Source organism: Pristiophorus japonicus, chromosome 18 (assembly GCF_044704955.1).
Source record: "Pristiophorus japonicus isolate sPriJap1 chromosome 18, sPriJap1.hap1, whole genome shotgun sequence".
Lineage (NCBI taxonomy): Eukaryota > Metazoa > Chordata > Chondrichthyes > Pristiophoridae > Pristiophorus > Pristiophorus japonicus.
Window position 1 is genome coordinate 64,007,123 of NC_091994.1, and position 15,638 is coordinate 64,022,760.

The window sequence follows — 15,638 nt, forward strand, 5'->3', positions numbered from 1 at the left end:
CAAACTGTTTCAACACCCTTATCATTTGAGCCAATATCATTTCTTACTATTGCAATGATTCTTTCCTTTATCAATAGAGCTGGCCCACCTCCTTTTCCTTTCTGTCTGTCCTTCCAGATTGTCAAATACCCCTGAATATTTAATTCCCAGTCACCTTGCAACCACGTCTCTAATGGCTATCAGATCATACCCATTTGTCTCAATTTGTGCTGTTAACTCATCTATTTTGTTACAAATGTTGTGTATTTAATCAAAGTGCCTTTAAGTGTGTTTTATTTTTACCCTTTTTTTCTGCTCGTTTCCTCTCTTTTATTTTTGCTTTCTAATTCCAGCTTTACTCCCCTCCTTACTGAATCTATTTTCAGGTTCCCATCCCCTGCCAAGATAGTTTAAACCCTCCCCAACAGCACTAGCAAACGCTCCCACGAGGACATTGGTCCCAACTCTGTTGAGATGCAACCAGTCTGGCTTGTACAGGTCCCACCTCCACCAGAAGCAGTCCCAATGTCTCAGGAAACTAAAGCCCTCCCGCCTGCACCATCTTGCCAGCCACGAATTCATCTGCTCTATCCTCCCATTTCTGTACTCACTAGCTCGTGGCACTGGGAGTAATCCGGAGATTACTACCTTTGAGGTCCTGCTTTTTAATCTCTCTCCTAGCTCCCTAAACTCTGCCTGCAGGACCTCATCCCTCTTCCTACCTTTGTCATTGGTACCAATGTGGACCACGACCTCTGGCATAAGAAAAGGGAGAAGGATGAGGCAGGAAATTACAGGCCAGTTAATCTTACCTTGGTGGTGGGTAAACTCCTATGCCAGGATTTTTCTAACTTTACCACTGATTTTTGGGCTTTCCAGGAGATGGTGCAGGGAAAATTTCCACCCACTTTTCCACCATTATCTCCAGCTAGTGCCAGAACCACCTGATCTAAAATTTAGACGAAGTGGTAATGACATTTTCATTCATCAGTCATATAAAACAGGAGTCCGGTTTTGATGGGTAATAAGGTAATGTGGTAAATGCAGAAGTTGTTTTAAAGGGCCCAGCAGCTGTTCTGAAAAGATTCAGTGAAAGCTTATTTCATAGCCAAATTCTTATTTCTGTTTGCTTAAAATGGATAACTGTTTCACCATCTATCTTTGTGCCTTCTGCTGCAGGGCTCCCAAATACCCCTACCCACATAGTAAAAAAGCTGCAAGGAGTTTCCCCATTGGGAGTACCCCTGTATTTTGGATTTTTGAAGGGGGGGTGGGGGAAAAGAGAGGAAGAGGTTCATAAGGCAGCATGGCACCCACCCACCCACTGGTACTCTCATTCAAGAATATACAGACCAAGGTACTCCTATCTTCAGCTGGCCCAGTTGCAGTGTTTTCAGAGTTCGCTCTCCACAAGGAATTAATTATACCACATGCTGCAACCTAGCCCAACTTCACCATAAACCCTATACTGCCGGTGAAGGTCACAGCCACCCTGAACTTTTCTGCTATGGGGTCAATCCACTGGGGATATTATTAACATTAGTCAATTGGATGAGCACAAGATGTATAAAAGTCAGATGTTGTCTGGCACAGTAAGCCAGTGAGGCTTACCCATGGCCAACCACATGCAGAATGCCAGGGTACTACAATTTATCAGATGTCCCAAGGTCCAAAGAATCATAGGTTACGACCATGTGTCTATATGTGCACTTTTGATCAATCTCATTACATAAAAGATTTCACTATTTCAATATCCAGCTAATTTGCAACCAACAGAACTGCTCTGTGCAAGTGAATGATAGCTCCCATGATGCCTTCTTTTTGAGCCTTCTGACCCAGAAAGGGAAATGTCTGAATGGATCCTGAGAGATTAAGGCTGCCTTGTATAATAACTAGGGGTGATACCTGCAATTTTCCAGAACACCAGCTGAGCACCACTATAATGAGGTTCATTCTCTTACCAGTCATCATAGAGCAGACAATTGGAATGCCAAAGGCACACTTCAGGTGCTTGGATTAGTCTGGGATGCTCTGCAAAGCAGTCCAGTTAGGGTATCAAGGATCCTGGTGGTGGACGGCCTGCTGCAAAACTCCGCCTTATAAAGAGAGAAGCCTTGAAAGAAGATCGCATGCCAAGAGCAGCAGAGGAATCAGCCAGAGGCGCAGCATCGGCCTGAAGGTTATGCAGAAAACAATTTGTTGGTAGCTATAGATCTTCTTTTGACTGTCACATCCGGCAGTCTTGTCTCATCTTCCCTTTCCTACCGCAAAAAAAACATGATGTATCCACCAATTCACATGGCTTGCATTCATTTCACCCTATCAAAGCAACTTTCAAACATTGTCCAAAACATTGGGCAGAACTTTGTCTCAGCAGGGGATTGGCGGATTAAAATGGGCGCTTTCAGATTGGTTGTATGTTATACACCCCACCCAATTTTCCCTTTCTATTGCTGCTACACATCTCAAGGCATCAAAACAGAGCTGGCAGGATAGCATACACGTACTGCTATCCGAAGGTGGCAGCAACATACTAGTGCATTTCTTCCACTTACTCATGCTGGCTCTACTTGACCACTGGCCTGTAGGAAAGCAAACCTGATGGGACCAAGCAATGTGGTTGTGTGAAATGGTAGCCTATAAACGCTTACCAAGCCTGTCAGACAGTTTTCTCGCTATCACCCAACATCTTTATGACAGCGGTCTGAGCATCTGTGACCACTGCGGGTACGCCTGGAGCAATCACATGTTGGGTGGATTGCAGTGCTGTGATGCCACCCAATATGGTACTGCAGATGCAACTGACTTGCCATCTACTTCACAGACATTAGATGCCCTGCAAGAGTCCTTCTCAAATGCAGGACCTGAGAGTTTAAAAAAATTGATCTTCGGAGAAGAGCGTCGCAGGCAACACCAGCATTTATTGGCCATCACGTGTTGCCCTCAAGGTGGCTGTAGGTCGTCTTAAACCGCTGCAGTCAATGTGGTGACGGCACTCTCACAATGCTGTTAGGTAGGGAGTTCTAGGATTTTGACCCAGCAATGAGGAAGGAACGATAATATATGTCCAAGTCAGGATGGTGTGTGATTTGGAGGTAATGGTGTTCCCATGCAGTGGCTACCCTTCCCCCTATTGTGCCAGTGCTTTAATAGAGCAATCCAATCTAAAAGATGCAATGGCTATTGTTTCAACCATTCCTTAAAGCACATCATTACATGTGCGAATAAATTTCCCCTCCCCCTCTTCTCCTCACTGTGACAATTTTAAATGACTGAGTTCCCATCACTGCTCTCCCACCCAGAGTATATAGTCTTTTACCAACTGTTCTATTAGAACCCTTACTAATTTTAAAAATCTCCTAAATCTCCTTTTGGTCTTATCTGCTCCAGTAGAAATAATCCCAGTGTCTCAAGTAACTCTTCATAATAGATTTCCATCCTTGGCATCATCCTGGTGATTATGTAAACTCTATGCCTTTCTATAATGGGGGCAACCAAGATTTCACAGAGTACTCTAACTGCAGCCTAATCAGTACTTTTGGATGAGATGTTAAACCATGTCTGCTCAGGTGGACGTAAAAGATCCCATGACACCATTTCAAAGAGCAGGGGAGTTATCCGCAGTGTCCTGGCCAATTTTTATACCGCAATCAACATAACAAAAATCACATTATCTAGTCATTATCACATTGCTGCTTGTGGGATCTTACTGTATGCAACTGGCTGCCCCATTTCCTACATTACAAAAGTGACTACACTTCAAAAAGTACCTAATTCATTGAATCATAGAATGGTTACAGCACGGAAGGTGCCGGCTCTCTGCCAGCTAGTCCCACTCCCCGGCTCTTCCCCCATAACCCTGCAAATTTTTCTCTTGCAGGTACTTACGAACTCCCCTTTGAAAGCCATGATTGAGTCTGCCTCCACCACCTTTTCAGGGAATGCATTCCAGATCCTAACCACTTGTGTAAAAATGTTTTTTCTTCTGTCGCCTTTGGTTTTTTGCCAATCAGCTTAAATCGGTGTCCTCTGGATCCCAACCCTTCTGCCAATGGGAACAGTTTCTCTATCTACTCTGTCCAGACCCCTCATGATTTTGAACATCTATCAAATCTCTGCTCTAAAGAGAGCAACCCCGGCTTTCCAGTCTATCCACATAACTGAAGTCCCACATCCCTGGAATCATTGGCCCCAAGTTGCCACATGATTTGCTCCTGATTTTTTTTTTAGGAGCAACTGGTGTAGAACGGAGTATCTTAGAAATCGGAATTCACCACATTTAGTTTGCTCCAGTTCTAGTCAGGTAGAACAGTTTCACTTTGGAACAGAATTTTTTTTTCAAAAGGGGGCGTGTCCGGCTACATACGCCTGATTTCAAAGTTTCGTGAGTGAAAACTTACTCCAAACTAACCTAGAATGGAGTAAGTGAAGATTTTTGTACGCTCAAAAACCTTGTCTACACTTTAGAAAATCAGGCGTAGGGAACTAGGTGGGGGGGGGGGGGGGGGGCGGGGAGGGAGGAAGGAAGTCATTAAATTCTACAATCAATCCTTAGTTATACTTATACAAATATTGTACAAATAAATCCAACCTGAATAAAAATTTATAAGCAAAGAAAAGATTAAATAAACCATGTTCCTACCTGTGTGAAAGTGCTTCAGGCAGGCCTTTCATGTTGGAGACAGACAGCGGTGTGGCGTCAGTGTCTCGACTGCAGCGGCAGCAAGCTTCGAGCTGAGCTGCAGTGCTCGAGGCAGGCCTTCATTCTCTTCTCGGCTGGCCGCAAAGCAGCACCGGACGGACCCGAGGCCATTCGGCCATGAGATATCAGCAGCTGGCCGGCAGCCAAAGAATCAGCGGACCGATGTGAGGCCATTCGGCCATGAGATAGCAGCGGCGTCAGTGGCTGGCCGGCAGCCGAACAATCAACGCAGGACACACGCAGCTCATTAAGGTTCTTGAGGCCATTCGGCCACGCTTTCGGGGCGGCGTCAGTGGCTGGCCGGCAGCCAGCCAAAGATACAGCAGCAGCCTTCGAGCTGTGAGGGGGACTGAGGCCATTTGGACAGGGAGAAGCAGCCACATTGACAGTTTTATATTTAAATTTGCAGACTGGGTGCTGCATTGTCAACACCACGTATTATTGCAAAGTTGAATTGGCACTCTTATTTCTCCAAACACAGTCTTTAATTTGCATGCACCAATGCAGCACCGGTTCTGCAAGTTTAGCAGTGAAAAGCTGAACTCACTGATTTCAGGTGATTTATTCAGCAGTGCTGCTAAAAGCACTCCCTCACACACAGAAATATCAAAAAAAATTAAATTACAAGCCTTTGCAGGGGTCCAAGAAACAAATCTTCACTTTTTCTGCAGTATTTTTAAAAATGGCTGAGTGCCAATGTTTGTGTGAGACTGCGCGTGCACGCACGCTCCAACACGCACGCACAGGGTTGCCGGCACCACGAAGGCCCCCTGCTGCTTAGAAAAATCGGCATGAGTGTTAGGCTCCGCTCCCTGCTGCGAAGAGCGAGCCGCAAGACATCGAGCTCCAAGGAGCTAGAGAATATTGGATTTTTTTTTTTTGGCGCAGTTTGCCGCGAAAAAAAGCGCCCAGCTCAGAGGTGCGCCGTTTGCCACGGCACGAAATTTGGGGCCATTCTCTCCAAGGCCATCCCATCCTTCCTAAAGTGCAGTGCCCAGAATTAGACACAATGCTACAGTTGAGGCCAAATCAGTGTTTTATACAGGTTCATCATAATTTCCACGCTTTTGTACTCTAACTCAGTTATGAAGCCCAGGGTCCCGTAAGTTATCTCAACTGCTTTCTCAACCTGCCCTGCAGTTGCGCACGCACAGAAAAAAAAAAGAACCTTCGGCCTGGGGGGACGACGTGGCAACACTTCCTTGGCTTTATCAAAAGACTGATTTTTGACACGATGAAGATTAAGGAAAGAAAGTAGTATTGTTGTTACCATTTTTCCAATGCCAGACAGGATGTGGAAAATTCAGGTGCTACCTTGTTAGTCTGCTACTGCCCTCTATAAAGTGTGGAAGCTCCACCTAGTTTGATTTCAGGAGTGCCTGCTGTTTTAGGGAAACCATCCCTGTGAGCCAGGCTACCTATAGAAAGGTGAAGCAGAACATCAGTCACTGGCATTGAGATATGAAGCCAAACCACCACTGCCGGAGTTGTGGGAACCTCCCCGTGTGCTTGCAGATATGAGGAAAACAACTGATTTCTCAATATTTTGGATAACTTACTCTCTGTTCAACTCTCATTTCTTCTGTGCATCATTGCACAGTGCCAAAGGTAAGTGGGCCAAAAAGCAACTGGACTGAGTGTTTTGAAATATATTACATGAAAGAAATCTATTTTTACAGCATATTTATATATTATGTTTTTGGGATGTTCCCTAGCAGGTGGCACCATTCCATTCAATTTTATGCCCAAGGTTTTTAAAAACAGAGTGAAGGAAAAAAAAAATCTAAAGGGGCATGGATCTTTAAATGGTGGGAGTGCAGGTAGAAAGCGCTATGAAAAGGGAAATATGTTTTATATATGGGGGTATTGAATGCAAAAACAAGGAAGCAATTTTGAATTTCTACTTTTTAGTGGCTTGGCAACAGTTGGGAGTATTGAGAGAAGTTGTGGATACTCCATTATAGGAAGATATTAGAGGCTTGGAAAGAGTACAGCAAAGAATCATCAGAATGAGAAACACAAAGGCTCAAAAATTAGGCCACCCCCCACCCTCCCCTCAGAACAGAGAAGGTATCTCAAATTTTCAAAATTATGCTGTGAAAAATTGTTTCCACTGATACAATAATTTTTCAAAGGAGGGCATAAATGTAAGATCATCACTAGAAAATGAAGGGGAAGTTAGAAAAATGGAGTTGAGGGGTTTATAAATTATGTCTCAACACACAAAGATTTTGAGACAGAGACAAAGGGAATCTAATGCTCTGGAATTTGCGGTTGTAATGACAGCAAAACTGTCAGTGTTCGTCATCATCACAACTGTGAAACTGGCAGAAACTTCTGATGCATGATAAATGCAGAAATCCAGAAGTTGCTATCAATCATTCCTGCTTCTCCACAGGGAACTCCCCACAGCCAGTAATCAATTGAAATCACTGAACTGACGAGAATTTAGGCTTTTATGCTGGAATATCGCTCTTAAACCCCTGAAAAAGTTAAGCCTTATTGAATGAGGTAACTGGGTTTTTACTGGCGTAGAGCGTCATAATTATTCCTGGTTCTGGCCTTGAAAAACTAATTTTATACTTGTGGAAAGTCAAATTTTTCCATGATGATAGAAATTCCATGTTTTTTTTTTAAAGTTCATCCTATTTCAACTTCTACCTTAAACCTTTGTGTATGTCCCAATCTTTATTTCACTCTGTAAAATGATTAAAAAGTAAAGGAAAATCAGTGCATTTTATTTCCTGGTTTGCTGTGAGAATTCTTCAATGCGATTGGCTGTTTAGCCAGCTTGATGACATCACTGTTGCTGGAGATCCACTAGACTTGGTGTCAGATTCAAATTAATGTCGGGAGAAGTGAAATAAATGCCAGAGATCACTAGATCCTTGCGGGCAGTTTTCATCAAGGTCAGCGACGAGCACCATCACTTTGCTGCAGATCGCAAAATTCGGGCCAATAAGTACAGGTTGAACCTCCCTTCTCCGGAACTCTCGGGACCTGGCCTGTTCTGGATAAGGGATTTTTCTGGAAGGGTATTCACATTAAATTGGATGGTACAGGTTCTGAGCAAGGGGATAGCGGGGCTGGCTGGCTTCGGGCTGGGAGTGCGGCAGAGAGATCATGGGGGTGGGCAGTGGATCGCAGGGTCAGGCCAGCGATTGCAGGAGTTGGCAGCGAGGAAGGACTTCAATTTGTTCATGTTGGAGTTCTGCACATGCACCACCTGGTGGCCAGAAATGGTTCAGGATGAGGGGCATTTCGAGATAAGGGAGGTTTAACCTGTATTTAAAAAGACAGAATAGGAAAAGGGCAAGGAAATGGGATTGAAGTAGTTTGCTCCAGTTAGAGACTGGCATAAACACAATGGCAGAATGGGATCCTATTGTGCTGTAACCTCTGCTTATCGCATCCATCTACATTTTAATCAGAAATAAACAACCGTACAAAATGCAACATTAAAATCTCGCAGACTGACTTATGTGTTCAACAAGGCACTGTTAAAATCCAGTTATAAGCATATCACACCGGTTTTGAAATGAAAATGGGAAAATAGTAAATCATGACTTAGTCATGATTTAGTGATAAAATGCAAATAGAGTGAAACCACCATTACCTGCCATAAGGGAGGAGACATGGTCCTCGAAGGTGGATAATGAAAATGTGGGGATAATAGAATCCTGAATTTTGGTCCTGTATATAAGGCATAGCAATGATCTAGGCATGGGAATGAAGACAAGTACAATAAAAAACATTTTAATTTTATCATCCTTGGCCAGTGAAACTGACTGGTAGACAAGCCAAGACTAGTGTTAATTGGCTGTATAATGGGGCTTCTGTGAATTCCTAGTATTCAGAATTACCAAGAGCAATTTAGGGTTAGGGTTAGAGCCTTGCGAGAAGGAGACTTAAAATTTAACAGGCTAGTTTCAGCATTGCAATCAATGCAGCAGCATTTAACTTAATTACCAAAACTAGCATTGAGAAGAGTTTTCACTTCTGTTCCCACTTAGCGTGCAGTAAGCCACCACAGTGAATTCCTTCCAGCTGACCCAATTCCCTCTCCTTCACCCGAGGTGGGTGTCCCATGGAGAGTGTACCATGATTAGTGGCTCAAACAGGTGGGTGGAAGTCATACCCTGCTGCTTTTCTGCCTGTAGAGCAGCATCACAGAAAATTCACTGTGCAAATACAATGTCACATTTGCTTTCTTTATAGCACCATATTGGAACTTCCCATTAATTAATGTTTAGTAGAAATTAGCAGACCTGACATGGCATTTTTCATGGTGGCTCAGAGGAATTGTTTTATAATGCTGTGTAACATTATCAGTGCCAATGATTTATGGTGATTGAATAACTCAAATACCATTTGGCCTACATAATATTTTTAAAATGTTGGCGATTCTATGTGCACATTTACTTAGAAACTATCAGTGGCCTTGATTCACTCGATCATTAATTTTATCACTCACCCCTTTTGAAAGTTCAAGATACATAGGAGGATGGTGAGGAAGTAATTCCAGATTTTAGGTAGTGTAGAAGGAATTAAATCTTAGTGTGGGGAGGAGGGGGCAGAGGATTTCCTGGAACTTGAGCACTTGGGGATGCACGCAAGGATATTAGAGAACTGGGAGGGAAGATGCTGGGTGTGCAAACACTGGGAGGGATGGTGGTGATAGTGTTTGCGAACACTGGAAAGGAAGCACTCGTGTCTAGTGAGAGAGAGAGAGAGAGAGAGAGAGAGAGAGAGAGAGAGAGAGAGAGAGAGAGAGAGAGAGAGAGAGACGATCGTCAAGGCCACTGATTTGAAATTTCCACATGGATATAATTACTCAATCTGAATCCAAAAATATATTACCACTCATGTAATACTTTGCAATAAGAATATAAATTCACATATTCAATTACTATAAATCAGAACCCCTGACAATAGGTTGTATGCTACAAGATCTGCTATACATTTACACGTGCATGGGGATCTGCTGTAGCAATTCTCAAAGTTAAGTCAAAGCTCACACTTTAAGCGGAATGCACAACCCCACTGGCAGGATTTGGATAGATTCTTTTTAAAGCGATCTCAAGGAGCTCGAAGTATTTTTTTAGTTTGGTTCCTAAAAAAGTTTTCCTTACCCACTGAAATAAATAAATTACATGTTATCTTTCACATACCACAGTTACATAAATCAATCAATCATTACATGTCTCAGAAATGGGGAAGGCACTTCCATTTTTCACTACAAAACAGGAAGTTCCGCCTTACACAGTCTGGCCAGTAGATCATTTTAAAATTATTTTAAGTGCACCTGCACACTTGCATCTCTTGTTATTAACACCAGGAGCCAGCCAGGTTTGGTTCATTTAGTACCTCACTGCTAGCCCAAGTCGACACCAAAAAAACCCCACAGGTATCATCCTGATGCATGAATATTGTCAGTTTAAGTGTCACACATTGACCATTCCAACGAGAATCTAACCACCTCGCCTTGACATTCAATGGCATTACCACCGAATCACCCACCGTCAACATCCTGAGGGGTTGTGGGGGGGCGAGCAGGATCATCACAGTCCAGAAATTGAACTGGACCTGCTCTTGTAGCCACATAAATGTTGTGGCTACAAGAGCAGGTCAGAAGCTGGCTATTGTGTGGTGAGTAGCTCACCTTCCGACTCCCCAAAGCCTCGCCATCAACAAGGCACAAGTCAGGAGTGTGATGGAATAAATTCCACCTGCCTGGATGGATGCAGCTCCAACACCCAAGAAATGTTAAACTATCTAGGACAAAACAGTCTGATTGATCAGCACCTCATTCACTGGCTTATTAAACATCTACTCCCTCCACCATTGGTGTGCCGGGGTTGCATTACTATCTACAGGATGCACTTCAACTCGTCAAGGCTTCTTCAGCAGCACCTCCTAAACCCATGATCTCCCTTAGCTAGAAGGACAAGGACAGCAGGCACATGGGAACATCACTACTTCCAAGTTCCCCTCCAAGTCACACACCATCCTGACTTGGACATATACCACCGTTCCTTCAGTGTCAGCAAGCCAAAATCCTGGAACTCCCCAATAAACAGCACTGAGGGAGCATCCTCACCACATGGACTGTGGTGCTTCAAGGCAGCCCACCAAGGACAACTATGGATGGGCAATAAATGTCAGCCATACCAACTACATCCAGAGAATGAATTAAAAAAAACATCTACATTTATCTGATCTGTAATATACAAGCTAAGGCACTCAGCCAAAGGAATACAGTCCCCAGTTTTTGTAAATACTGCTTTAACATTAATATTTTGCCTTACAGTTCCATCTGTTTTCTCCATGGTTAGGTCGACAAAATAAAGTAAAAATACAAATTATAATTCTTTTTAAAAGTAGCTCTTTACCTGCAGTATTACACAGGCGGTCTGCCCCATGTGTTTAGGACCAAAAAAATATAAAAAAGATTAAATTAATTTGCTTCTTTACTATCTTTGGCAAATAGTGCATGTTACTAAAAGGTTATGCTTAAATTCAGGACTTTTTAGAATCCCTATCAAATTTAAATAATGGCAGTCTTTTCACAATTTGCCACTATGCTATAGTTGGTAACTAAATATTCCCTTCAATATAGTAACTTGCATCAATTTCCTGTGAAGTTACCTTGGTTAATATTTCTACATTTTTGGTTTATGTTGTTTTGATATACACATGCAAATAAAAATTATTTCAACTGCTTCCAACAATGGCTTCACTGGGCCTCAGTCTTTGTCTACTGATGAAGGCAATGGAAGAGGAAGGCTTACAAACATGAAGGCCTAGAAATTCGGGTGTATATTCTTGTTCTCATAAGCATACCAATGGGCTACCTACCCATAATGCAACACTACCACCACTTCCAGTACTTTGTTTGATAGCTGTTGGAGAATGACCACCACCCCCTCCCCCCACCCCCCAGCCTTGGTATGGCTGGTGATGAGTTTAGACAGTCCTTCCAAAGGCTTTTAGGATTATTGTCACCCTAATGTGACACTCCCATTTAATTAGCCCCAACACAAACAAAATTTTCCTCTCCGTGAGCTCCGGGCACATATCCAAATCTGCACCTGGACCTATGCGTATTTATGATATTGAGCCGACTTTAGAAAATTGGTGCAAATAGCACACTTCCATTTGCATCAGTGCAAAGGTTGCTTATAGCCACTCTGTTGTAAACTGTACCCACATCAAAAAACATCCACCCTGGAGCAACTGGGGGTTCGACGATCATCTACACTGTTAAAGAATGCTCCTCTTTAGATTAGCGTGCTCAGACAACGGAACAATTTTTTCACCCAAAAACTTTTGGTGGGAATCCTACGTGAGACCAAAGGAGCATTAAGTTCAAATCGTCAAATTCATGGGGCAATTTTCACTTCCATGGCTTGGGCAGTAATCTGGTAGAGCGGATAGTCTGCTCATTTTTAATAAATAATTTGTCGCAACATTTAAATGAGATAAATCCTGCAATTTTTTTTTTTAAAAGTACATTCATGAAGATAAAATATATGGGATAATTCCATAATGCTGCGCACTCCCAGCAGGCAGTGTGGATTAATGTTATAGCCCCACTGTTGATCCATGTTCCCTCCGATTGTGGATCCCTGCCAAGAGCATGGGATTACAGAATTACCCTATGGTTATAGATGGGAATTATACAAAACTGAATCCAGTCCTTGCTAAACAGTGAATCCTCTCTGTTAAAACAAATAAGTTAACCATAACTTTATGCTTTTTTCACTTGCTCAAACAGCAAGTACTGACAAACTTAATAACTTGAGGGTTACTGAGCCCAGTATTGCAAGAGTACGGTCAGCAACGACAGTCATTAACTTAGGTTGCTAATGTCACATTTTGTATTATATTCTGTTCCCCCTCACTGAGTAGCAACTTCTAGAATATAACAATATTAGCATTCAATGTTGAAAGCAAACTTACCATAAACAGGAAGAACATTTTTTGTTACCAATTAAGTTAAAGAATATATCAATAACAAAAAATGCTTCTCTGAACATTCTGTTGAATGATAATGAACTCTAGAATTAGTTCTTCAAAGTAAAAATACTTCTTTTAAAAGGGGGCAGAAATTATGATTATACATTGATCCGTATACTAAACAACTATTCTGCACACATGAAAAGCAGGAATACACGTGTTTCAATTGAGATACCAAAATAGGTAACATTTAGAATTCAAAATCTAATTTTTATACATTTGTGGAAAATCACAATCTTTATTATCTTTTCACTTCTACTTGCTTGGAAGTGAAACCTTGGGGAAAAATATTAGCACAGATCATCAGCACACCCACATGCCATTAGAAACATGGTTTATTTCATAATTTTCAAAAATAGTAACATTGCATATCAAACTGCAAAGTCATTAGGCAAGTCTAAGAAAACACTAATACAAAGAAAACACTAATACAAAGAAAACACTAATACAAAGAAAACACTAATACAAAGAAAACACTAATACAAAGAAAACACTAATACAAAGAAAACACTAATACAAAGAAAACACTAATACAAAGAAAACACTAATATGGAGCTTCACTTTGTTGTATTCCTTTTAATAAGGGCTCAAAGTAGGGCAATTTGCATCAGTATACCATGTGTTTTTACAAATGATTGTTCTATATTAACATTTCTGAGTGCAGTCAGCATTCTCACATTGGCATCACTTTCTGTTCACATTCGACCAAACCCAGATTTGAAGTATAGGTTCTGCTTATCGTCTTGAGCAAAACCAAAACTGAAGCCTTTTCAGAGCAGACATTCCCTACTGTTAGCCATCAGTGTAAATCTTCAGGCCCTTCCACTATTACAATACAGTAATCAAATCCCTATTCAAAGAGGCATCAACACTGAACCCCAACCCCAAAAAGGTAGCTGTTCTATCTTTGCCTTCCTTCCCACTGCAGTTTACACCAGAAAATTCACATGGCATACGTCGATAATTCTTTTCCTGCATGATGTGCAAAGGCTTCTTCCCATACAAGTAATCACTCTGCAGCTCCCACAGTTGGAGGCTTTCAGCAGTTTTCTATAGACTCTGGATAGCTCCTTCCAGGTTCTCACTCAGCAAAAAGCACTCATACGCTTGGCACCAAATATACCTAACTGTCATGGGATTCGTTCTGGGACTGTTGTGAAGCAACTAAAATCAAATACCATTTTACTCAAAAGGAACAGAATTGTTTAAAGGCAAAAATTCAATCCTGGCCACGTTTAGTTAAACCAATTATTGCGAGGTTCTGATTTTGAGTTTGGTCCTGTGCTTGCTCCTAACATACTGATATCACCACTTCAAGTCCTTCTGGCAGCCATGTATAAAATGCTGATTATTTAGCTTTTCAGATAGTAGAAATGTTTGCTGGTAATAGTATTTTATTGTAATCAATCACTTAATTTAATGGATTATCATTTTTTTTCAGTAGCATCATCTGTACTCTTACAGTATGTTTTAATACTAGAAAACAAGATTTACCATTTAAACTTTTGAACAATTTTCTGCAAAAGAGTTAGGGGTAACAGGTTGGTTGGGGTGGAGAGAAAGGTTTTAGTTGGTGGGCAAGGGAGACAGCTAAAATGAAAATAACTGAAGAGAAATGGGGTTTTAAGAAAACTAAGAAGCAGCAATGAAAAGTTTGTGTTTTACTTATTTCAACTGGCAGATTTAAGTGACTGGTAATATGTACTTACTGGAAGGGGGGTTCAGTATAAACATCTTGTCTTAACTTGGAAAATAGGTTAATCTTCTGCTGAAAGACAGAAAAAAGACAAAAACAAAAACAGTAACATTAGGAATCAATTCACTAATTGACATACAATTATAGATCTAATACTTATTTTTTCTGAATGGAGCTGAACCATATTAAATTGGGATGAAATTCAAAAATAAAATTAGATCTGAAAATTAGGCAATATATATTTGTGGCTTAGATTTGAGTGTTTATTTTGTTCAACTCATTTAGGTTACTTTTAGGTTTGTAGGCTGTAACACTGTTCATATACCACCAACATACAATCAGTACTGCATTCAGAAATCTCAGAAATTTACAGCACGGAAGGAGGCCATTTCAGTCCATCATGTTTGCGCTGGCTGACAAAGCTATCCAGCCTAATCCCACTTTCCAGCTCTCGGTCCGTAGCCCTGTAGGTTACAGCACTTCAAGTGTACATCCAAGCACTTTTTAAAAAAGTGGTGAGGGATTCTGCCTCTACCACCCTTTCAGGCAGTGAGTTCTAGACCCCCATTTCCCCTCAAAACCTGCTATCAATTACTTTAAATCTATGCCCCTTGGTTCTTGACCTCTAAGGGAAATAGGTCAGTCTTATCCACTGTATCTAGGTCCCTCATAATTTTTATACACCTCAATAAGGTCTCCCTCAGCCTCCTCTGTTCCAAAGAAAACAAACCCAGCCTATCCAATCTTTCCTCATAGCTAAAATTCTCCAGTCCAGGCAACATACTCGTAAATCTCCTCTGTACCCTCTCTAGTACTTTTTGGCTTACCATTGGCATGAAGCGATACAAAATGTAAAAGCAATTGAAATTATTGAAATGTACTGCTCCGGCTGGAAATGAGCTAACAAAGTAGCTTCTTGCAATATAGGGCATTTCAATGGTGGTGGTGTGGAAATATCAAAGGATTAAGAAGTTAGTTCAGACCTGGGGTCTAAAAAAACTAAAGCTCTTGCACAAAAAACAAGCAGGCGTTAACCTCAGGGTCAATGAGATAAGGGACGAGGTAGAGTTGTAACCATCAGGAAAAGTCATGGGATAATAAAGCCAAATGCCAATTAACAAAGATCCAGCAATTGCTAATGACCGAACAAAATGTCAGGCCAGGAATAACAGACTGAAGACCAACGGACAGGAGGGAGTTACCCACCATCACAGGACCAGCTGTGGCCACAGCAGGGGGGTG

At 41.7% G+C, this 15,638-nt stretch overlaps 1 protein-coding gene across 13 annotated transcripts in view; it reads right to left on the reverse strand.

The window, feature by feature from the left end:
* Positions 1-15,638, reverse strand: part of tmem269 (transmembrane protein 269) — a 199,267-nt gene that overhangs the window by 118,655 nt on the left and 64,974 nt on the right. For 5 of the 13 annotated variants that reach the window (XR_011587616.1, XM_070860093.1, XM_070860090.1 and 2 more), the window contains one exon: positions 14,410-14,465. Coding sequence is in view for 6 of the 13 variants with exons in the window: in XM_070860093.1 (XP_070716194.1) it covers positions 14,410-14,434 (25 nt within the window). In the remaining 7 variants the exon portion in view is untranslated. Of the gene's footprint in view, positions 1-1,940; positions 2,153-11,073; positions 11,104-14,409; positions 14,469-15,638 lie in introns of those variants that run through there. The other 8 variants (XM_070860096.1, XM_070860091.1, XM_070860092.1 and 5 more) reach the window with 4 other exon arrangements.